This window comes from Miniopterus schreibersii (assembly GCF_964146895.1).
Source record: "Miniopterus schreibersii genome assembly, chromosome: 2".
Classification (NCBI taxonomy): domain Eukaryota; kingdom Metazoa; phylum Chordata; class Mammalia; order Chiroptera; family Miniopteridae; genus Miniopterus; species Miniopterus schreibersii.
The window spans coordinates 135402178-135428438 of record NC_138102.1 but is presented as its reverse complement, the minus strand read 5'-3'; the positions used below and the strand labels follow the sequence as shown (position 1 = coordinate 135428438).

The window sequence follows — 26261 nt, the reverse complement described above, 5'->3', positions numbered from 1 at the left end:
AGGAGACCCATTTAGGTGAACGCCTCGCTCTCAGCACGAGTTAAAACTTGAATTTGGGCCCTATTTCTCAGATTTTGCCCATGCCTTTCTGATTGTTGCCGATCTTGGCCGCGGCCCCTCCGTGCTCCTTGGCCTGGCTCCTTGAGCACAAAGCGCCCGCCTGGCGGCGGCCTGGCCGCGCGCACCGCCTAGGACCCGTGGCCGGGCGCAAGGCGGGCAGCCGGCGGTGTAGTTGGAAGAGCTCACTTTTTCTTAGCTTTGCTCTAAGCAAAGGAATGCTTGGCCCAAACCAAATAAAGTACTAGCTGCTACATAGTCATCTCCAGATTTAAGGCTCAATAAAGGTGTTTGATGTATTAGGGAGATTTCGCAGGTTCATCTATCACCCGGACTTGATTAGGAAATGTGAATTCCATATCAGAAGATTTCTAAAGTACTGTTTTCTCAGGACCCAGTCTGTCTTATTGTAAGACATGTATATTATTGATGGTACTTCTAATAATTTTCTTTTAAACTTTCTACTATGTTCATTGTTAATGGATATTTTATTTAACTGAATTGTACCCAGTGAATACCAATAAATGTCCTTCTCATATTGGTGCGTATGTAATCCATTGTTGATTGTTTAAAAACCGAAGTCTTCATGTTATATTTTTTTACTTTTTCTCATGCACATATATAACCCTTTTCCTTACACCTTAGTGGCCCTGTCAATGGGTTGACAAAGAAATATAAACATAGATATATGTGTACATATATTTAAATATGTATATATGCAGGGTGGGGCAAACATAGGTTTACAATTGTTTATATGGAAAATAATACAATAATTAATAAATAATAATACATACTCACAGCTGTAAACCTGCTTTTGCCAAATCCCATATATTCAGTTTTGCTCATTGTTAAACCTTGGTTACAATGTATGGGGGCGATTTATGGTGAGTGACTCCAGTGAGGCTTGTGGGACTTAGTTATATGTGTAACCCTTGCTTTCTGTTTCTTTAGATAATCCAGAGTCCTCTCTACCTCTCTTCCTCCGTATTGCCTTCAAATATCACACTTCAAGGAATAGTGACTGGGCTTACCAAGTCCACATATAAACCAAAGGAGTCTGCTCAAGTGGGAATTTGTCAACAGGTGAAGTTATACTTTTAACTCTTTTTCTTGCTTATGCCCACAAATAAAAGCCATAAGTTGTATAAAATATTACAGAATTGTGGACAGGAAAATAAATGAGGCCAATGAGTGTGTATGATTTGGGCCTGGACTATGAATCGACTCAATAGTTGTTAATAGTGAACAGATGACAATCTTAAAAGTAGAATTTTTCAAGGGTTAACTGGTCTTGGGTTCACTTTCCAATGATTTCGTTAAAAAATCATTAGATTTCAATTTGTATGGAAGAAACAAAACAGGTAAGAGATAAGGAAGTGTTAAGAGGTATATGAGCAGTGACTTGCAATTTGGAGTATGCAGTTACAATTAAAATTAAGGAAATATGCTGGAAACAGAGAATAAAAGATCATGTACTAAGATAAACTGGTGAATTATGAAAAGAGAAAAAAAATAGCTCAATCATATAATGCTTTTTTTTTAAAGGCCCTTCACTTGTTTTATGAGCATAGATTTCTGTCTGTAAAGTGTAAATCTCAACATCAACCTAGTTGATTAGTAAATTTTAATATTAATATTTATAACATAATTGAATATTAGTACATTTCAGTATTTACATTGATGTAATTATTTTAAAATATAGAATTAAAATTAGTTAGAAATGTTGTTATGACTTTTGAAATGACTGAAAAATAAATCATCCGGTTGTCTTTTTAAGTGTTTACTATAGCAGATGTAATAAAAGCTACAGCAGTTTAAACTCATGAATTAATAATGAAAGGTTTCTGTTCTCCATTATACTAGCAGGAAAATTGCAGAATAAGGACTTTGAATCTCATAATTGTTTTTACACTCTGGTAATAAAACAAAAAGTAGGTGCCCACATACATGCCCTTTGGATATTTCCTCAGTATTCTCCTAGGTTTTAAAAAAGATATGTTTAAGCAATAATAAAATTGACTACTTTAAAATGTACTAACAAACTTCAATAATATAGAAATTCGGATTCTTTAGACAACTTTCAAAGACTGATTGCTGTTTTCAGCTTGTTTAACCAATATGTACAATGTCTCCTTTTTTCTTAAGTAGTATGCTTTTAAAAAGATATTATTTCCAGTGGTCATGTGCTGTAAACCCATTATGTTGGGTTAACTGATGGCCAAGGAGAAGCTTAAATTCAAATTAAATACATAATTTGTGTTATTTCCAAGAAAGCAAAATTTATCATAAAAGCAGACTGTAAATATATTGAAGACATACAAATCTTTTCATGTCATCAGAATGAATCAATTAATGGATCAGGACACATAAATGGTGATTAAGTCCTGGAAGTCCTGGTCAGAGCAATTATACAAAAAAAAAAACATCAAAAGCATCCAAACTGCAGTGGAAGAAATAAAATTGTCTCTGTTTGCAGATGATGTAACCTATACTATAGAAACCCGAAAGACTTTACCAAACACTATTAGAACTAATCAACGAATTCAGTAAAGTTGCAGAATACAAAGAAACATTGATATTAGGGAGCAAAGATGTTTTTAATTCAATGTCAATTGTATGAAATTATGTGTGATCATTGCTTCCACAGGAGAGTGACTGTTCTATACCTTAAAGCAAGCTGTTGTGTTCCTAGGCCTGCCCAAAAATATAGTACCTTTTTTTAGTAAACAATAACATACCATCCATTTGACTGAGAGAATTTTATTGCTACAAAAAAATACATAAAATATATTATTCAAAAAATGATGAGGGAGCCCAGCTGGCGTGGCTCAGCGATTGAGCGTCGACCTAGGATCCAGGCCGTCGCTGTTCGATTCCCGGTCAGGGCACATGCCCGGGTTTCGGGCTCAACCCCCAGTCGGGGGCGTGCAGGAGGCAGCCGATCAATGACTCTCTCATCATTGATGTGTCTCTCTCTCTCTTTCTCTCTCCCTTCCTCTCTCCGAAATCAATGAAGACATATTTTTAAAAAAATGATGGGAGGTAGCACCAGTATTGGAAGTGCATTAAAAGTATCTTAGTTCTTTAGAACCATACAATTTTTAATCTTATAGGTTTAGAAAACAGATCTGTGCTGAAATATTTTTAAGTACTCAATTTTTTTTTTTTTTAATAAGTGGTCCGTTTTAACCTTTGTATTAAAAACTCAAACATTTTGGGTTTAAAATAAATATTCAGTTTTAAGTGATGATAGCTCCATTTTCTTCACACTTAGAAATCAGATTGAGATAGCTTTTAATCTTGCTTCTGGTACTTCAGTACAAATATGAAATCTTAACTTTTCTTGGAGGAACTTTTGCTTCCATGAACAAATTAAATGCTTTCAAGCTTTAGCACATAACAGCCAAAGTTACATACCTCACTCCATTTTTTTAGTTAATTTTCTGACAACTTTCTGAGTACAAGAGTGTTAAAAAATATTTATGAAAAATTATATAGTTGTAGTTATAACTGGAAAATATTATTTTAGTGACTATCAAGAGTGATATATAAAAATGAAAATATGGTTTAAACTTTTCTTTCATTATTTTGATATAGGTTACCTGAATTTCCAGTAGAAGAGCCGAAATGCCACCACCCGCAGGTGGCCCCCCACTCCACCCACCCCCTGATGGAGGATGGGGCTGGGTAGTCGTTGCAGCGTCTTTTATCTCCATTGGATTCTCGTACGCCTTCCCCAAAGCCATCACAGTATTCTTCAAAGAGATTCAGCAGATATTCAACACTAGCTACAGTGAAATAGCATGGATATCATCCATTATGCTGGCTGTAATGTATGCAGGAGGTAAGATTCTTTGCAATAAATAGAATTCTGGATTAGGAAAACAGTCCCTCCATGCCACAATGTTGTGCATATAGCATCTTGATATATTAAAGCCCCAATTTCATATTATTGTCACTTAAAATCAACTAAAAGAATAGTTAGAACTGAATTTTTAATAATTTCAGTGATCCAATATCTTAAACTATTCACATCCTTCTGAGTCTTGCTAGAGTATTTGTTTGAATGAGGCTGTCTTTGCACAAACTAAGATTTACTAAATTATGGAGCTTCTAAGGGAGACTTCTTTCCATTTACCTTGGGATACAGTGTAGACTACAATGTTAGTATCATTTCTTATTATTGCTGCAGTTAGTTCAAACACTTTCTTCTGAATGGGAAAGAAACTCAAGGTGTTGACAGTGGGTGAGCCTAGGAAGTACTTCACCCGAAGCTGTGAAAGTGGAGTGTTCTCATGTACCTTTGGGCTGCATCTAGGTTTGTGTGATTAAAATAATTCTTTATCTCTGTAGCACTCATTTAATATGACATCTTAAAATGTAAATGGTTGCCTGACAGTTATCTTGTTACATTTCATGTTCAAATGAGAGTATGATTCATGAGGGATAATGAATAAATTGAAGGATGATATCACTTCTGAATGTTAAAAATTACATGTGTGTATATACGTGTGTGTGTGTGTGTGTCTGAATTAGTGCATTTTCATGTCACCTATCTTCTTTAAATCAATTTCAACCACCTGCCTTATAGATTTTTTAAGTCATTACTTAAAATATTTAGATTCAAGTTTTTATCTTTCAACTGCATGTGTGACTTTAAGAGACAGGTATAAGCTCAGAATACAGTGCTTAAAGGACTCATACAAATCATCTAGTGCAATTGGTTACTTTCCAGGTGAGGATAATATGGCTCACAATGATGGAGCTATGTCATTAGTTAAAATAGCCAATACTTATTGATATTAACTTTCAGCTAAGGCCTCTCTAAATGCTTGCTGCGTGTCATATGACCTAATCCTCGTAATAATCTATAAAATAGGTATTGTCTTCCCTTCAGTCTGTAGTTGAGGACATAGAGAGAAAAAATAGTTTTTCCAACCAAATCAAACAGCTCATTAGTGGCAGATAGATATGGAGACGCCAAACATTTCATCACTATGGTTTTTTTGTCTTTCTCATGCTTCCTCTTAACCTGCAGAAAATGACAGAGCCAGGTCTAGGCTAGGCTTCCTATAGACCTAACTCAGGTGTTTCGCCCACCAAGGTCATTTGTTTAGTGACATAATAATTATTCCTTAGGATATTGTCTGTTGTACACCAAGGTAAAAATTTGGTCCACCAATAATCTTGTGTGTGTGTGTATGTATTTTCCATTTTCTGTATGTCAGCAATTTTACATTAATTCAGCATACATCTCCCTTACTCTTTTGGTTAGGTTAAATTGATGCATTTTTGTTCCAATAACAAAAGGTATCTTTAAAATGCTACTTGGGTATGTCAGTGAAAAGTTCTGCTTCTAGAACGCTTTCTGAGATTCTCCTTTGGACAGTTGTTTTAAGGCTTGTGACTGTTGTTGCTGATGCCTGTAGAAATAGTAGATACTGCCCTTCGGGTTTTCTTCCTGTATCCCGTGGGCCAGGTGTTCTTTAATAATGATTTGCTAGAAAACACACAAACTCATCTTGTCCTGAGCTCCAAACTGTGCTAATGTTAAGATATGAAGATTTTTCCCCTCTTCTTAAACACAAGTAAAACAAATTCCTGTAGTGAATTAGCATGTCTATTGAATTTAGAATTTAGGTCCTATATATTCATAATTTTCTGTTGAGTAGATAGTTGACAAACTCATAAGCAAGAAGAAAATTTGTATAACTTTTTAATTAAGTCAAGTCTTAATTGACTTCATTAGTTTTAAGCAAACAACCTCAAAGTCCCAGTGCCTTAAGGCAATACGAGTTTATTTTGCTCAAGCAATACATGCTCAAGCAATGTTTCATCCAGTGGCTATGCCATCACTTAAGGCTTTGTCGTGTTCCCAAATCTGCTCCATCCATCTGGACAGGGAATGAATGCAGACAGCATGGAAGATCAATGGGATGTTTTAATGGCCAAGTCTGGAAGGAAAAAATTTCATTTCTGCACACATTCACCGATTATACTCCCCTACCTAGATGCAGGGCTGGAGTGGCTGGGAAATGCAGGTTTTCTAGAGGAAGAAACAAAACAGGGTAGCATCCACTGAGTCTCAGACAGAGCTTGATAGCCCAGCAATCACTCTCCATTCCATGAAAGCAGGATGTGTTTATAGACTTTCCAAGGTCGTATGGCAGCCTTCTACTCCCTGGCTGGATCTAAAAGGAGGCATAGATTTCTCAAACCATTAAATCTCAGTATCAATTTATAAGTAAATGCCTATAACATATTTATCATTAAATAAATCTTTTCATTTTATTCATGCTTTTCTTTGTTTTTAATATATTCAGTATAAATGTTAAAAAGCACAAAGGAGAACTCTTTTGAAGTTCATCAAGAAAAGAGTAATTTGGTTAAATAGTTATCAATTGGGAAAAACTACCTAAAATGTTTAGGATAATAGGTGAATAAATATGTCATTAAAGGTCAACAGGCATTTTGTACCTGGTTGTTTAAAGGAAACAATGCCAGATACACGAAAATACTTAGTACATAGTAGTTGATGGTAATATTAGGTGAGATCCGAGGAAGTAATTGGAATATTGCTTAGAGTCCTTAATTATTAGGGCTGAGACATTTTGTATGTCATCTCTGGCCATGGAGAAAAGTGAGGAATTGTAGAAATTCTTCTGTTCTTTGTTTTTTCCCTTAAAAGTGGAAAAGCAATTCCAGCCCACTGTCTACTGGATAGAAATGTTACCACCTGCCATGTCCACTGTTGAATGGAGCCCACATAAGCTTATGTGGTTTATGGAAATAACATCCATGTCTTCTCTTGGTTATTAGTTTTTAATCTTTTAACAAGAAATAATTGTCACATTTAAAACTGTAATCTCAATATGAAAACAATTCCTACTCTGTGGATGCAGATAACTTTTTTCAAAAACATAACTATTTAGAACAAAAAGTCCAATAGATTCAATTAATATAAGACACAGATATTGGTCCTGTTACTAAAGTGGGAGTGTTTTTTCAAGTGAGGTCCACAGATTTTCTGCTTCTCAATCATGGGTCACTTGTTAAAAATGTATAATCCTGGGTCTTATCCCAAACCCCCTTGTATGAGAATTTCTGTTGCTAGAGCCCAGAAACTTGCATTTCAACAAACATCTCTGAAAAACACTTCACTTTATGTATAACTTAGGGAATCACTGTTGTAGAAGAAAATGAATATTTGACTTAAAAATATTTAAATTTGCCCGGCCAGTGTGGACCAGTTGGTTGAGCATAGTCCCATGTACCAGGAGGTAGCCAGTTCCATTCCAGGTCAGGATACATGCCTGGGTTTCGGGTTAGACCCCCAGTAGGGGGCAGGAGGGAGGCAGCCGGTCAATGTTTCTCTCTCTTCGACGTTTCTTTCTCTCCTTGTCCCTTCCTCTCTCTGAAAACAATAAAAACATATTAAAAATAAATAACTAAAAATAAAAATATTTAAATTTTTCTTTAGTGTTTGAAAGATCTCTATTTATAGAGGGCTTTTTTGATTAATGATTATAATATAAATTCAAAGACCACTAAGGTGAAAAGGCATATAGTTTACTATGAAGTATGAATCTCTCTACCAAGTGACTGAAATACCCTGTTCAACATAATGCTAATTACATTAGCTTAGAGAACATCTAAGATCTGACACACTCATTAGGGCTTAGCACTCAACCTATTAATCACCACAGTGGGGTCACTGGGTAAGACGGAGTGTGGTCAGAGGCCTGGCCTCTGATGTCAAGGCTGGAGTCTCTTGTAGTAATTAGTTGGCATCTGGGCCTTGGTAGCAAGGTATTATCTTCCCTTCTGATGTCTGAATTAAAAATGAAGCTAATAATAGGTATGCAGGGAGGATGGGAAGGAATGCAAATTATGTTACTCCCTTACTTCACCCTTAGAATAATGGCATTAAGTTACACCACCCATCTGCTTGTCCATATGGGCTCCCGGAGTTCTAAGAATTTCAGCAACAGGTCAAGCAGAGTGGTCATCCCATTAATAAAGCGCTAAGTAGAGGTAGAAAACATATTGAAACTTAAACTTTCCACATTGTTTTAGATGGACATGAGGATTTGTTTTGTGAACAGTGATTACATAGGATTACATTTTAGTGAAATCTTTATCTTTGTTACTCTATTGAAAGATGATGTGAACTCGGTTAGCTACGTAATTACTGAATACAGATTTGGGGCTGCCTGTATCTGTGAGTATCTCAGGTTGTTTTTTCTGGGGATATTTGTTATGACTTGGATGAACCAGCCATTTTGGAAAGGGGAGTTGGCCCTGTCTCCTTGGTAACTTCTTTATTCTCTGTGAGCAGTGACTGCCAGCTGTGCGAAAACGAGGGTGATGGTTTTATGATGCACTACTCTACAGGGGGCCAAGCGGTAGACCAGTGGCTTATTTTACTGGAGGCCAAGAAGCAATAGGTTTTAGGCATAGGAGGTTGGAGATCATAATATACAATGTGTAGTTTTCTATTTTTTTTAAGTCTAAATAAATATTTTGCTTTATGCTCTAAATATTTTGTAGAATAAAGGAGACAATTAAAATAAGTCATAGAGGGCTGTATCTTAGCAGCAACAGTAAAATAAAAGAAGTTCATTCCTTTCCTGTGTTTGAGATACCTAAGGCTTTCATAGTAGCTTCACAAAACCCAGAAAGTGCCAGGTACACGGGGCAATCTTGTGCAAGCAGGCTGGGTACTTCTTATACCTACGCTGTGGTAGATTTTTTTTTCCCATCCAGTAACATAGCCATTGCTGAAGTATTCCTAGGGTGCAGGGCACAGTGTGGCAGGAACCACCATGCTCACCACTCATCCAGGAGCTCCTGGGCATTTTGCAGCTTCTTTATACTTAGGCTGAAGCCAAGTGACCAGTTCTGACCAATGAATTACAAGTGGAGAGACATAGGTCGCCCCCGGACCCCTGGACAAGGCAGTTCCAGCTGGTGTGTGTCTTTCTTTTTCCCTCTTCCCTGCTGCAGCAGCTTAATTTCATCTGACATGACTGTAAAGGGAAGATCCTTGGCCCACTTATGCTTTGAATAAGAAAAATTTTTATTAAGCTTCTGCTGTGTTCTATACAGGACAACCTAGGTTTTACTGATCGATACAAACATGAAGACTTAGATTGCTGTGTAGCTACAATATAAATTATGTAAATTATAAGCGGGGACTAGTACTGACTATGGGATGCCCTTAGTCATTTAGCTTATGTTATGTCACGAGAAGGTTTGTAGATGTGCAGCTTCTTCAGATCTCTGTTGGAGAAGAAAAAGCCTTCAGTATCTTAGATAAAAAGGAGTTCTAAGTGGAAATCACCCTTGCCAGTTTTCATGGGAATGAAGTGAGAGGCAGGTCCTTCAAGGCACAGAAGTAGGGACCAAGTCATGTCCAGGCAGCTTTCTACCATTACAGGTCTCTTCGTCCCCCTGAAGACAGGACTGGAGAGAGGCGGGAATCAAGGGCAGATCGCAAGTATACTTAGCCCTGGGAAACTTTTCCAGGAGATACTTTCCCTACAGAGGGCTGATAATCCAGTCCAAATAATATCGGATTATTTCTAAAGGTTATTTTCAGCAGAAAAAAACATTTAAGAAACTTTATTGAGATCCTTTCTTATATGTGTGCTTTAGATAGTGAACATTTCACTCACTAATTTATTTTAAAAACACTACTTATTATATGACCTGGAGAGAACATCTTTTCTGGTTTTTGGCATAAAATTCCTCTAAAATATGTTATTCTATCATTACATATTTTATGCAGATGTATTTTAGTTGCAAATGACAGAAACCTGATTCAAAGCCCCTGAGGTCTAAAGAGAAATGTTCCTGCCCAGCTGGGCGTAGCTCAGCGGTTGAGCGTCAGCCTAGGATCCAGGAGATCATGGTTCGCTCCCCAGTCAGGGCCTGCAGGAGGCAGCCGATCATGACTCTCTCATCATTGATGTTTCTGTCTCTCTCTCTCTTCCTTCTTCCTCTCTCTGAAATCAATAAAGATATATTTTTTAAAAAAAGAGAAAAATGTTCCTGCATGTAAATCAGAGGTACCAGCATCTTCCAGGTCAGCCTGCACGAGCGATTTCTATTTATCTATCACGTTGCTCTCGCTCCTCTCTCCTCTGTTTTTTCCAGTGAGATAACTTTGTTTATTAATTTTATATCTTCCCCATGGCACAGGGCAGTGATTACCAGCATCTCAGTCTAATATTTCAGTCTCAAATTTGACATGAGAAAGACTGGCCCTCTTCCCTAAGTTATAATTTGCCAAAGTCTAAGGAATATTGCTAGGATCTGGTCTACTTTGCATCTGCCCTTGCAAGCAGTGGATGAATGAGGGGCTAACCAACATTGGGAGCCTGAGTGGATTATGTATTTGGGTTAGGAAAGAACAGTTCTCAAGAGAAAGATGACTGATCCTAGAAAAAGGAAGGTTTTTGAAGAGACAAAATAAGTGCTCACTACTCTACTTTTAAGAAAATAGACTAATATATGAATTCCCAAGAATGAAAGGAAATATTATTATTATTATTATTATTATTTACTAATCACTCATGGGTAGTTTTACATTAGATAAATTTTCTATAGCCACGTAGCTAGATACATATATGACAAAATGCATATACTGTGTTTAGAAACTGAATCGCTTAATGAAATATAGTACTTAGTAGCCATCCAAAGGACTCAGTTGGACCTTGTAAGAGTTGGCCTCTTCAGTGGAGTTAGATATGGAAATTCCTGGGATCTCAGGAAGCTTTCTTAATGAACTCCAGAATAACATATGAAATGTGGATTCTGCCACTCTGTTGTTTGGGTCATCCATTTGATCTTAGAGCCTCAGTTTCCCCATCTGTGAAATCACACACATGTGGTGTCTATTGATCAATGTCATCGTTGTCAGGAATTATAACGTCAGGATTTTAATGTATATAAAGTACTGAGTTTCATGCTTAGGAATTTGTAGTGTTCGATTCATGGTAGCTGTTACTGTTGTTGTTGTTGACCTTGATATCAGCCATTATAGAATTAAACCACAGATTGGGTACAAGGAGGATAGTAAGTCTGACTAGAGCAACCTTTGCCAATATGGTTTGGAAACAGAGGGGAAAGTAAGAAATAAATAGATTAATAATTAGTTCTAGAAGAAATTCCATGGCCTTTACTCATATTTGCTGGGACATTCCCCTCAAGCCTCCTACTATTCAAGTGGTAGAGTGGACATTGGTCATTCTTTTGGGGCCATTGTATACCTTTAAAAATACTTCCTATATTTAGGGGATTCCCCTACTTTATGATTTCCTGACTTCCCCCATGAAAAGCTGGAAATTCACTTTCTCAGAATTCCTTGCACTTAGGGCCAGGTTTGATTCAGAAACTACTGATGTGTAGAAACAGAGGCCTCAAGAAACACATTCAGATGAGGTGGTTACAGATAATCCATGATCCTAAGGCAGCCCAAAGTGGTATCAATGTTTGGAGTCATGGGATTGTGTTATAGGCTGTGGGTGTATGTGGCTATTGGTGGCAGCAATGATGTGCCTACTGGAGCAGTGAGTTTTATAATGTGATTTGGGCAGTGCTATGGACTGAATTGTACCCACCACTCCCCCAATTCATATGTTGAAATGCTAACTCCCAATGCCTCTGTATATGGAGAAGGGGCTTTAAGGTGACTAATGTTATATGAGGTCATAAGAGAAGGGTCTTACTCCGGTAGGATTGGTAACCTTATAAGAAGAGGAAGAGAGAGAGAGCTCTTTCTCTCTGTGCCATGCCCCAAAGAAGGGCCATATGAAAACATAGCAAGAAGGCACCTGGTTTGCAAGCCAGCAAGAGAGCTATCACCAGGAATCGAATTGACTGGTATCTTGATCTTTGACATCCAGCTTCCATAACTATGAGAAATAAATTTCCATTGTTTAAGACATTCAGTCTATTATTCTATTTTGTTATGGTAGCACAAGCTGACAGTTACAGGCAGCATCAAGCTTGGTTTCTTCAATCATCCTTCATACTTTGTTGCTGTGCAGAAGAATCATCTATAGACCAAAATCATGAAAGCATCATTTTAATCCTTTTAATTAAGAGAAAAGAAATTATACAGTAAGTTAAAAATATTTGAGATTTTTCCTCAACTGGTGTAAGCTGCTGTAATACTAGTGGGAAAATGAAATGGTGTGTGCTGTGGAAATGAGAGTTGTGAAATCCGTGTGGCACAAATAACAGATGGTTGCTTATTTCACTTTGGGCAAGAACTGGGCTATGGAAGCTATTTTTGAACAGAGGTCTGTCTCAGTGTTGCAGACTTCTATCATCTTCCAACCAGTAGACATGGATCTAGAGATTGAGAAACTTTTAAAAGCCTCAGGATATTCTTTGACCTTTGTTATCTGGGACAAGCTTTGTATTTTTTCCTCTAGATGAGTGCATAAAAAAAGCTGTGGTACATTTACACCATGGAATACTATGCAGCTCTAAAAAAGAAGTAAATCTTACCCTTTGGGACAGCATGGAGGGAATTGGAGAGTATTATGCTAAGAGAAATAAGCCAGTCAGAGAAAAACAAGTAACACATGATCTCACTCATATGTGGAATGTAATAAACAAAATAAACTGATGAACAAAATAGAACCAGAGACATAAAAGCATGGAACTGACTGAGGGATCTCAGAGGGAAGGTGGGGGTGGGAGAGTGGGTGGGGAGAGTTTAACCAAAGAACCTATATGTTTATATGCATAACCCATGGACACAGACCTTGGTATGGGGAAGGCCTGGGGGTGGGGTAGATGCAGGGTGGAGGGGATCAGTGGGGAGAAAAGGGGACATCTGTAATACTTTCAACAATAAAGACTTAAAAAAAAAGAAATATGCAAAGGGTTGAATTTTAATAACCTTATTTAGAGTGTCCTTGGACACTTAGAGGTTGTCATTAGCCTTCCAAATGCTTCTTGGGTACAAGGAATATTTCACAGTTTGTGAGAAATCTCAGAGGGAAGGTAGGGGCGGGTGGGTGGAGAGAGGATAACCAAAGAATTTATATGCATATATACATAACCCATGGACACAGACAACATTGTGGCGAAGGCCTGGGGCGGGGAGTGGGTGCAGGGTAAAGGGTCACTGGGGAAAGAAGGGGACATCTGTAATATTTTCAACAGTAAAGATAAATTTGAAAAATAAAATAAAATACGTGGTAAAGACCTATGTGGAGTTAGTTTTGCCTTTTCAGACAAAGAAAAACAAGCTTAATGAGATGACTCAGATAAAATGACCTAAGGTTTTTCTCATGAACACTGCTCCTATCCAGAAATGACATTAAATACCTTTATGTTGTGGCCAAAATATTACTTAGAGCTGTTCCTTAAATTAAACGTGATATGTCTTTGAAGCTGTATAAAACTTTCCAAGGGCAGCATAACCTTTGCTCCCTAAAGTTGGCTCCTATATCCTTTCAAACACAACTGAATGGGGAGCTTGAGGCAGTTCGTGAGTGCTTGGGAAACTACTCTCGCTGGCAAAATAGCCTGGTCCGTGTGTACCATTAACATTCCAAAGTACACTTGTGGGAGGAAAACAAAAACATTATTTTAAATTCATATTTGTGACCTCTTCTTTTGTCTCTTTAACTACTTTTATTCTCTTTGGTAAAAATGAATGAAGCAGCTGTTAAGGTTTTATACATAATATATGTATATATAGTGACTAATTATTATATATAGATTTTTAAAAAATCTATCTACTTGTGAAAAAACAAACTTGAAAATAGAAATGCTTTTTGTTTTCTTTGTTTTTGGCATTCATTCTACCCTGGGGAGTCAGTAATAGCGGCAGAAAAATATCTCACAAAGAATCTGAATTTCTGTTTGGTTCCTGACAACACTTTTTGTTCCTTTAGCTAAGTCATGAATATTTATTTACCACAGAATGAATTTAATAAGGTCCAAATTAAATTAGCTAACTGTTTTACCTTCAGTGATACAGAATACTTATGACCTTCCAACAATAACTGATTTTATGTTATATTTTTTCTAAGAGGGGTTCCTTTCTCTACTGGCAGTTGGTTTCACTTATTTCTTTGTAGTGCATAATCATTGGCTTTTAAGTGCAGATGAGAAATTGATTGCTTTTCACTAAGTTCCTAAAAAAAGAAGTATTTTTTTGGCCTTTTGTTTGTTCGTTCCCTTCCCCCACATAGTGAAACTTAGTGAAATAGTGTTTTAGGTTATGGATTTGGATTTGGCTGCGTTGAGATTCTGGTGCTGCCAACAACTGAGTCGTTCTGTCAAGTTACTTAATGCCTCTCTGCTTCAATTTCTTATAAATAAAATATCCACACTTTTGTTCATGCGTGTGTGTGTGTGTGTGTCTGTTCCTGAGCTTTCTGTTCTTTTTGGCTCCCCTAATTAAACACAGTAAGAAAGAACAGTGTAGTTATCTGGGCCACCGTACCATCTGCAGCTGCATAGGTAAGGTCGTGGTCCACCACTGAGCTTACGTAGCTGTTCCGAAAACTCAAAATCATCCAAAGACCTGGACAGCATCTCCAGCGTGGAAACTAGGAAAAATGGATTAAGAAGGAAAGTATCATTTGATAATGCCAACTTTGCCTTAGATTTTAACCTAAAAGAATTATAGATCCAGAGACAGAAGCATGGAACAGACTGACAAATCTCAGAGGGAAAGCAGGGGCGGGTGGGTAGGTAGAGATTAACCTAAAAACTTACACGCATATATGCATAACCGGTGGACACAGACAATAGTGTGGCGAAGGCCTGGGGGGGGGTGCAGGGGGGAGGGGATCAATGGGGGAAAATGGGACATTTGTAATACTTTGAACAATAAAGATAAATTTTTAAAAAAGAATTATAGAAATAAAAAGATCCATCTATTACTTAGATGATATTTTGCCTGTCTTCTAGAAATTGTCTAAATTAGATGTTTTAACTTTTAGTCCATGCTTAATGTTCTAGCTTCTAGGTTTCTTTTCCCTCATTTTTTGTCTTTTTAATGCAATAGGCTGAGAAAAGCTATTTGATATGGGGATAAATGAGTTGCAAAATCCATTGTAATTGCAGAGAAACCATTGTGCTTTATCTCCTTTAGCTGTGAATGGCTGTGTATTTTTTTTGAAGAGATTCTAATACAATATGTGCACAAAATGAGCACCACATACAATAACACGAGGCAGCCAGAGAAGCTTCAAAACAGAGAAGTGAAATTGATCAGAAACACAATTTGTGAGTTTGTGTTTGCTTTTGAAATAGAAAAACTCTCTACTATCAAGACAGACAAATCAGATTTTTTTTCTTTACAAAGTAGAAATACCAAATCTAAGAAGAGATATAATAAAACAGTATGAAGTCCTGAAGGGTATAGATTATATGAACGGATGTGTTAACTAAATTCCACAATATTGGAATTGCAGGAAAAGAAGAAGAAAAAGTAGGGCCCAAGAGAAGCCTGAAAAGATAAATTTTATAAGAGAATGGTAATTCAATAGAATTTATGGCCCCAATAAAAACGAATTAGAACAAATTTTTAACAGAATCAAAGTTTTGATAAATTTATGAATGATCTATCGATATAGATAGAAACAAAGGGTGCGTCCTTATTGGAGATTGTTGAATTACGAATTTACTAAGAATAAGCATGTTAATCTTTCAAGGAATTATTGGAAACGAGACTCAGGCCTCTGTCTGACTTTAAAGTTCATATTCTGCTCACTTTTATGTTTTAATTATACTATAAGAATTTCTTACAACACTATACCATATTCTTTTCTTTCCTAATCTCCAGGTTGAGATAATGGGCAACAGCTATATATTTTGTCAAATCTGTTATGGCATCGCTGTCAAAATAACACAGAATTGGGAGGACAATAGATTTGTCCTTGTTTAGAATTTTCTCATGTTATTGTTACCTATGTATTTATAGTTGACCAAAATTTTTTTATTAGGTTGTGTTTTCTTTTTCTTGCAGCACACACTCATGAATTTGCTCTATGTTTTCTCGAAATAGAATATAGTCTTGTGAACACATAATTAGTTTTCATGCTAATAAAAAAAATATCTTTCCGTTAAAAAGAACCAGTCATGACAGTGGGAACTTCTTATGTCATTAAAAGGAAACAGAGAACCCGGCCAGGCGTGGCTCAGCGGTTGAGCATCGACCTGGGATCCAGGGTATCAGGGTTCGATTCCCGGTCAGGGCACATGCCCGGGCTGCGGGCTCCATCCCCAGTTGGGGGTGTGCAGGAGGCAGCTGATCAATGACTCTCATCATTGATGTTTCTCTCTCTCTCTCCCTCTCCTTTCCTCTATCTGGAATCAATAAAGATATATTTATTTTAAAAAAAAAGAAATAGAAAAAAAAAGTGTATTTTTGAAGTCAGGCAGACCTAGGAATTTCCCATTTCCAACATACTTAAGCATCTTATCTATCCTCTCTAACCTTTTGTGATTTCTCTACAAAACGGGAGGTTCATTATGGACTCTAACCCCAATATTTTGTTGTAATAGCAAAGGTAATTCATGAAGTAGTCATCATCATCATTATCATCATCATCGTTGTCATCATCACCGTCCAATGCTTCTTCATTACCAATAACTTCAAATCCTTCATAATCTCAACTTTCTCTTCACCACTGGGTCCTCTCTCCCAGCCCATTTCCTGCAGCTCCCCAACTCTGCTAACCTTCGCCCCCACTGCTACTCCGCCTCTCCTGGCAGGGCCGCACGTAGGCTGCTCCCACATGCGGTCTTCACCCTCTTCCCGGCCACGTGTCAGGCTCAGGGGGTGTCGCTTCCTCGCAGACGGTCACTCGCATTCCTCCCGCTCCCGCTGCCTGCCGTGTGCCGGAGGGACCAGGCTGCGTGAGGCCGGCCTCCACCCGCTCAGCTGAACGGACGGGACAGTGCTGCGGGGCTCACTGACTGGCCTTCCAAACTCGTCATTGCTGATCTCAGGAGGCCCGCAAGCTGCCTGGGAACCACGCTGCGTATCCTGTTGCCCTGCGCCGTCTCTCTCCCTGTCTCCGAGATGATTAGTTTTCACCGAATCGTCACTCACAAAGCCCACTGTCGTGTCCTCCGTCATCCTTCATGCCCGGCCATGGCTTGGATTCTTACTGCATTCAGAGGATGGACGCAATCAGAACTGCCGCCCGCCCCACTACCGCATGTTCCCACCTGTCTATCTGGGCCTCTCCGCCGCACCTTCCTGCCTGTACTGTCTGGGCCCAGCTCAGGCCACCCCTTTACCCAGGCCACCCCTTTATTCTGCCTTCCCATCCCGTTGACGGGCATTGCTTCCCAGGCCACCCCTTTATTCTGCCTTCCCATCCCGTTGACGGGCATTGCTTCCCAGGCCACCCCTTTATTCTGCCTTCCCATCCCGTTGACGGGCATTGCTTCCCAGGCCACCCCTTTATTCCACCTTCCCATCCCGTTGACGGGCATTGCTTCCGATGAAGACCTTTCTTTTCCCTCAACAGCAATAGTTTCCATCACAGCAGGATCATTCTCATGCTGCATGAACATAATAGGACACCTTCCAACTTGGGGAAAACAAGAGACAAGTAAAAAACGTTCTCTAGACCCATGTTTCCTGTCAGCCATCATTCTGTTTCCTTCCTTTAAGCAAAACTTCTTGAAAGCGTTGCTGTATTTATTACCTCTAACTTCTCTCTTCCCAGTTCCTTTACCCCCACCACCCATCTGAAATTGCTGTTCTTAAGATCTCGCATGACTTCTGTTTTCGGTTTAGTGGCTTTTCTCCGTCCTCATCATGCTGGACCTTTCAGCAGCCTTTGATATCGTAGTTCACCAGTCTTTCATTAAACGCTTTCTTAATTTTACTTGTAAAAGACTACACTTGTGGTTGTATTCTGCTATTAGCCATGCCATTTTAATATTTATTTCTCATGTTTCTTTATTTCCTTAAGCTATCAACATTGGATTGCTCTTGGATATTTTCTCTTTTCCATAGGGACTTGCTCCATAGGTGACTCTCACTTTTTCATGAATTGAGCTATTATTTATAAGTGGATGCCTCTCACATTTCTATCTCCAGTCACAATCTCTCCTGAACTATAGAGCTGTGTGTAAATCTCCTTTCAACGTTTCCACTCAAACGCCTGATAGACGCCTCTAACTTAACCTATCTAAACTTGACCCCCAAACCTGTTGATCAGGTCAAAACAGATTGCAGCCAACCTTGATTTTTCTCTTTCTCTCTCTTTGTTAATTCTCACTTGATATTTCTTCCATTGATTTTTAGAGAGATGGAAGGGAGGGAGGGAGAACGAGGGGGAGAGAGACACACAGACAGACAGGCAGGCACGGATCTTGCTCACTCTACCCTAGTTACATTGGCCACCTACTAGAATATGCCAGCCACGTTTTCACCTCACAGGTTTGTATTTATTCTTTTCTTTGCCTGGAATGATGTTCCCTTGAATTTGTAAATGGCTACCCCTGGGCCCTTACTCAAATTCACCTTCCCAGAGAGGTCTTCCAGAGCTATCCTATCTAAAATTTTTACATCACATCCAGACAATTCTATCTTACTTTCTTGCATTTTCCCCGCTGGGTAGCACTTATCACTGTTGTTGAGTTTTTATGAGAATGGTATTGCCCTATAGAGCTTTCTGTGATGATACAAATGTTCTTTAAATCTGATTGCCAATATATGTTACCTACTACCCACACGTGGCTATTGAACACTTGAAATGTTCGAGTTAGTTTAAGAAAGGAACTGATTTTTTTTATTGTATTTCGTTTTAACTAATATAAAATTTAAAAACCCTCAGTTGGACATGGAAGCATGCAACAGACTGAGGATTCTCAGACGGAAGGGGGAAGGGAAGAGATTCACCAAAGAACTTATATGCGTATTTGCTTAACCCATGGACACAGACAATAGTGTGGGGAAGGCCTGGGGGGTGGGGGGAAAGGGGGTCAATGGGAGGAAAAGGAGACATTTGTAGTACTTTCAAATAAAGAAATCAAAAACCTCACTTGACTAATGGGTACCATATTAGAGAGAGAAGATTTAGAAGGCAAACTTACAGCCCCTGACTGGAATATAAACTTAATGAGAGCATTAAGTTTTTCCCCATTTTGTTCACTCTTGTATCTCTAGCGGGTCCATACGCTCTGGCGCTTTGTAGGTGCTTAATATTCTTTGAGGGGATGAACAAATATATCATTATCAGAACTATTGTAGTCATCATAAAATAAGCTGAGAAAGGTGGTCCTATTCCTAGATATGCTACTGCGCAGTGGTGTGGTTTTTCAGGACTCACTTCCTTTCTCAGAGCCCAAATTCCTTCATTCGTATTTTATTATTTCATTTTATAAACATGTATTGAGCTCCTCCTGTGTGCCAGGGATTATGCTAGATATTGATGTACAAAGATGGGGGTTGGGGGACATGGTTCTTGACCAGGAGTTTTGTGCACATAGGGAGCAAGAGAAGTAAAAATTATTAAACCTCTGTGGAAATTCTGAAGACAAGGATATGACCTGCTTTGGGGGAAAATAAAATAAAAGGCAACTTTAATCCTCAAGACAATAGTTGGTGGAAAGGGGACAGGCGGGACTTCCTGAGGACAGAGGATTTGAAATGTTTAGAGTCAGCCTTTTAATGTAAGGGCAACAGAGATCATATTTGAAATTAATTCCTTCCTATAACATATAATGTGGAAATGTAGAGTATATGAGTGTGATAACGACTTTATGTGCTATTATGAGGTCACGGTGTAGACAGGCAGAAAATTCTCCTATACATTCTGAAATCCTTCAGTTACTTTCTGTTACCAAATTCCAAAACAATAGTTGTTTTTAACTGTTGTTTCTCTGTTTACATTGCTTTTTAGTTTCCATTGCCTTTCTTTTCCTGTATATAAGGATTGTTCTGCTTATAGTTTATGAATATTTTACAGATCCTTTTTTTATTCCTAAACGGACATGCAGTTATAAACACTGACAATGAAAAATTTAATTGTGGAGATAAAAATATATATTTATATAATGTCTATTACGTATAACTTATAATGTATATCTATGAATCTATCTATCTATGGCTTTAATATTGTAGATACCCCCATCAACTCCTAAGCAGTCATACACAGTTTCCAAGAAAACTTTAGAGCAGAAAAGCCTGACAGGCCGAGGCCGTGCAGAGAGACTTCTCGCCGATCGTCGGTGGAAGACAGCTTTTGTGTCCCTCTCTCATTCTAGTACAGAGGATCAGGTGACAGTGGAAGAAAGAGTACTGTTAATGTGGTGAAGCAGGGTGCTGTTTCACCTTTCACACCAGCCAAAGAACGTATTAGGTGTCTCCCCCGAAACCTTAGCTTGTTGTCATAGTTCAATATCAGTTTTCAGGGCCACACATCAATATGGAAAGAAGAAAATAAAATTATTAAATAAGAATAATAAAATTAATATTAACAATGTGTTTAAACAACTACATCTCAATTTTTCCTTGAGGTTAGTCTTCAGGGTTCTATATCAACTATAGACAATTAAAAAAGGAATTATAGTGAACTTTGCTAATCTGATGTATTACTTTTCAAGTAAATATATGTTGTGTTTTACGTGATGGAACTTATAGTTGACTGTCTAGAGCTAATCAGGCACTTATATCTGAGATGTTTCCCAAGCTGCAAAACAGAATAGGGCTAGAATTTAAGATGTGTGACTGGAATTTCATTATATGGAATATTATTAACTTGTTAATGACGTCGTGAGAATATTTTCATTAAAAGTATATTTCAAAAGATGGTGGAGGTATTTTATATTTTAGAAATAATTTTTTAAAAGTAGAGATGTATCTGGAATTTCTGCATTTAAGAACATAACAACAACAGAAAGTCCGATATAAGGTTTTGACCTGTGAAATGGTGGAAATAGAAAATTTTAGGTTTTTGAAAATACCAATAAAGTAGATATATTATGCTAAGTGTAGTGTAGTATGTACTATGTAATATATCACTCAAAAATGATAGCTTCGATATTCCAGGACTCAAGAATAATGGTGTATTCCACAAATATTGTTGAATACGTGCTCTTCCTCGAGAACACATCCAAAGTTAATCGAAGAGATACAGGGAATAAGTCTGGCTCATATTTATTACTGAAGAGAGTGCTGCTGATGAGTACTTAGTGTCGTGTTAATTGGTATAGTTTATCCTTAATCAGCTAGAACCCACTCCCCAACTCCATGTAATTTAATATTTAAAGAAACAGTTACACTTTCAATCATAATGATACGAATTTATATACATTTGCAAAGTGCAGGGAAGTCTCCTTCACTCAATTGCCACTTTACAGATAAAGCAAATTAAGAAAATTAAGAGTTTTCCAAAAGCCACACAGAGAGTAGCAGTGATAGGATTGGGTGCATTTACTTCTGACTCCTGGGCTTTTGTGGTGCCATCTTTTAGGATTATTTCTCCTTGTTAGGCCAGTGTTCGTCTTTCCTGTTAAAAAATAATGCATACCATTCTTCTATTAGAAATAACTGTCCTTAAATTATTTTCACCACAAAAATGTTTTATGGATTTAAAATAATGTCTGTATAGTTTAATTACATCTGACATATGTGAGATATATTTTGAAAATTGTACTAAAGAAATGTAAATTATAGAGTGATTATTATTATTATTATCCTACTGGGTGAGTAATAACACTTTCATTTTCAACATGCTTAAGCCTTTCAAACAGTGCGAGCCGATATTCCATCACCTTCCCTGCACTGTTTAACCTGCCTACTCATTTTTGGTTCTCTTAATCACTCCTCATAAATCAGTCTCTTAGCCTTTTAAACATTCCGCTTGTTTCTCCCGGAACTGCCTCCTACCTGTTCTTATTACTGTAATTTATTTTTTTCAGCGTTGACAATTTACTTGGCACTGTTCAAAACATACCATGACCTTTCTTTTTAGAGAGGTGGCTCGGGCTGCCGCGTGGTTCGCGTGGGCTCAGAGGCCGCGGAGAGAATGCAGGCCGATCCTTCCAGGCGAGGCCAGGATATGAGGGGGAGATCACGACTACGAGTCGGTGGGTAGAGTTCAGAAGCATTTTTTCACCTCAGTTTTGTTTTCCCCCTGACTATATTTAAAGATATCTCGGTTAATGTGAGGAATGAGTCCGTGTGACTGGTTTGGGTTGTCTTGGACGGGAGGGTTTTCAGAATGCTTCCCTGAACTCCAGGGGCGTTCCTGGAGAAACTAAGAGCAACTTGAAACTCCTTTGGAAAAGCCCTTCGGAATTTAAAGAATGGTTATTTGCAGTTGGCCAAGGTGTGTGTGTTTTTTAATCAATATTTTGAACTGTTTTGAAAACAGAATATTTAAAGTTTTTAGGTATAGATTAATAGACAGTCTTATCACTATTGTCTCTGCCCTTGAATATCTAAATATATGATCAAAAATCTTATTGGCCAGTTTCTGATGTATTAGATTTTAATGACTCTGTTAATAGTGAGCAAGTTAATAACTAACATTGAGAATTAAAAAGCTACAGAACCGAGCACCAGGAAATCTGACTTTTAGTGTTGGATGCCCCATGTTTAGGCGGCCAGGGTTGCTGGCTGTGATGGTGCAGGTTGTGCTCTGCTCCACCTTCCTGTCCTAAGATCTAGTAAGATAAAATACTTGGAAATAAGATTTTCCAGAGATTCGTATTTTATGGCCAATGCACAACTGGATCAGAATAGAGATATACAAAGGTACCTTAAATAATAAGAAAGGGATTCTGGGCTGTAGTAGTAATCATTCTAAATCCATTTACTCATCCAAATAAGAATGATATTCAGAAGGAGAGGTCATGAGGCAAAATTATCAGAATCTCTTCAAGCACTATCCAGTGGTGAATGAACTTTTACCAACTGATATTGAGTATTATAATTCTGTTAGCAAGATCACTGAAAATGCGAAGTAGAAATAAATATTGTATTGAGAAGGGATAAGAGTGCATATTCAGGTAGAGTGGAGTATGTAGCCATGGAAAGATGAATTAGTTCCTGGTGATGACTTCTCTGGTGTCACCACAGGCTGAGTGTGGACAGGTGGGTACTGGTAGGGTGAGGCTAGGTGCTTTGGGGACAGAGGGAGTGCTGTGTGAAATCTCAGACAGTGGGAAAGCTTGATTATTTGAAAAGCACATAGCAGTATTGGGACACTGTTAAGAAGACATTTGAAGATTTTTAAAGGCACCAGTCAGTACAGTCTTATGATTTTTCTACAGCAATTTTCAGGCTTTTTGTGTAGGAAAGGGAATATGCTTGAGGCCATCCTGGGCTGCTTATTTCCCAGATGAACATTATGGAGGGAGAGTAAATGAGGCAAGGATGCTTTCAAAGGAGTTATAAGAATTAACATCCAATTTGAGTTCTATAAGGGAAAGAAATATAGGGAAACTTGATACATGTTAGAGATTGGAGGGGGAGCAATAGTATCTATGGAATGAAACCTTGATGAGACCAACAAATTATGAATAACAAGAGTCAGAGCAAGTGAACTTAAAGGCCCAAGTTGGTGAGGGGGATATTTACTTTTGAATGGGGGGGTAAGTAGCGCCATATTGCTTGATTCCAACCATCACCATCATTGAAGTAGAATGCAACACCAAGAGAAAGAAAGGCAAAGGTTGGGGGAAATAAAAAGATCAACAAACTGAAAAGCCACATATATATATATTGATTTCCCTAAGAAAGATTATTGGCAGTGAAGTGAAGATACTTAGCCCTGCACCAGCTATGAAAGTGTGAGGGGGTGAGAGACCCAGGTGCCAAAAGATAATAGCAAGGAGGAGGTTGGAGAGGGTGCTATTACTTGATGGAAATAGGTTCAAAGAAGCGCATAGACTTATAAAAGACAGAGCAATGGTGGAGAGGGAGGTTAGAGGTTGACAGAGAACAGGGAGAGCACTTATGCCACTTTCTGGTTCTGAAGTATTTATGTGGGAGATAAAATAGTTCCCAACTGAGAGGATGTCAAGGGAAGTAGTTCTGTAGTGGAATGGCCATGACACTCAGCAAAGCCAAAACAACAAAAAACAAACAAACAAAAGAATTGGAGCTCCATAGTGTATAGCAGAAAGGTAGAAAGTAGAGTGTTGGGTGATGGATTTGATAGGCCAGCATGGATTTATAAGATCACTTTGGGACTATTTAGGATGAACAGGAATTTGAAAGATAATGGGACTAGGCCAGATAGAAGAGTGTGGGCCTCATGCAGTCCCTGCTGTCTGCTCCTAAATGTTTCCTTTAATGGCAGGGTGGCATCGACTGCATATTCTCCTCCTAGCTACAGACAAAGGGTATGGCCCTGATAGCTGTGCCCCGCCCTTTAGGCAGCATTTAACAGTCTGTCAATACATGATAGTGACTTGAGCTAGGATGGCAAGTGGTCAATATGAGTTTGCCCCCAAGAAGATGGATATGCTTTCAGAGTACTGACTAAAATAATATTTGAGCCTTCAAAACTAAGACTCTGACAACCAACAATGTTGTAGATAATGATTGCCACACTCTGAAACCTGTGGGATGACCTTCAGCCATAGTTCCCCCTGAAAGGACATACACTTCTATACATTGTGGTGTAGTTTTCTTTTTTATAGCACAGGAAATTAGGAAGTTAGAAATTATGAAACTTTGTTAATTTCTGAAACAAGGAAGTATCTAATAGGTAGGTGTCTTACAGAGATATTTTGTCTGAGATTGTTTTTTCAATATGTCTACATTTTAATCATTTAGCCAATAAAAATTGCAAAATACCTTTCCACTTCAGATTATTAGTGGTATTATTAAGTTGGGTGCAAGTCATGCCCCATATGTGCCATTACTGGACACTCAGAGTATTCTCATTAATCATGCTCTTGTGTGATTTGGATGGTCCATAATTATCCATTTTTCCTCTTAATGTCATTTCTTTTTAATATTGAGCTTACTGTTAAAATCTATAACATTTCATAGACTCCATAGAAGTCAGGGCATCTACTGATATAATTATAACATCCTGTTGATTACCAGGCAGGTAAGGGGAGTATTCCCTTTCCCCATCATCACTTTATGATTCCTTACGTCATGTTTAAGTTTTTGTGACAAAAAAAGAAAAAACAATGTATCTGGGAAAATGGTGTCTTCTCTCTCTCAGTCTCACTGTCTTTCTCTCTTGTTTCTCTCTTTATTAAATGTCATTATCTATTTCTCCTATCATTATTTATTCAAGATTTTCATTCTTCTGATAATTTTATAGCCTTAATTCTTTAATTACTTGTGAACACTAAAGCTTTTTTGACTTACCTTTCTCTACAAGAAGGTTAACCTTTTTTTGTTGTAGGATAGTTGAAGAGTTGAAAAGAAGGGTTTATTAATCACATGCTTTTGTGGTTTTAAAATGACTATTTAACAAGGAAATGGATCTTCACTTTGCAAACAGATTAGTTTCTTTATTTTTTTTGCCTAGACCAAGTTGCTATTTGCCACTTAAAGCTTGGCCTGTTTAAAGTAGGCATCTGAAGACACAATGACAGTTTAGGAAAAGCAAAACACAGCTTCCAAATAGCACAATGAGGCTTCCTGACAATTTAGCTGATTTTTATATCTGAATAGTGCTATGCAGTTCCTTCTGCGGAAAAGTTTAAAGTAGTTCTAGGAAAGAGAACCATTCTTTCAAATTATTGATAATTATTGAGGATCTACTTTTGTTAGAGTAGGTGACCTATAAGCATTCACGTTTGCAAAAACACGGAGATCAGTTATGACCCAGTGACTTGTGGGGATCTAGATTGAGATTTCAGGACAGAGGTTCCCACCATTATGTCACTATCTATCAGAAATAATTGAAACCTTCCTTACCTGGCAGGTGTTCAAACCACTTATTGCTACTGCCTTTATTGTTTTTTGGAAACCCTAATACAGAAGGCAAAGATCCTCTGACACTAATTTAGGCACATCTCTATCAGCACCATCTACCAAAAAGAATTCTTAATCTTCTAGTCCTTCCCACATGAATAATCTTATTTGTACTCTGAAAGACTGTGCTCTCTAACATTATAAATAACCAGAAAACACAGCTCCTAAAATGATAAACTACTAGAGTTTCTAAATATTCTCCCAGATCCTGTGCTAGTATATAAATATATTTTAAGTGTGGGAATTAGATATGTTA

At 37.9% G+C, this 26261-nt stretch overlaps 1 protein-coding gene across 5 annotated transcripts in view; it reads left to right on the top strand.

Annotated features, from left to right (window-relative positions):
* The window catches only part of SLC16A7 (solute carrier family 16 member 7), a 143547-nt gene that overhangs the window by 81941 nt on the left and 35345 nt on the right, over positions 1-26261 (top strand). For all 5 annotated transcript variants that reach the window (XM_081128014.1, XM_081128015.1, XM_081128017.1 and 2 more), the window contains 2 exons: positions 1009-1140; positions 3655-3901. In XM_081128014.1, coding sequence (XP_080984140.1) covers positions 3685-3901 — 217 coding nt within the window. In that variant the 5' untranslated portion in view covers positions 1009-1140; positions 3655-3684. The remainder of the gene's footprint in view (positions 1-1008; positions 1141-3654; positions 3902-26261) is intronic.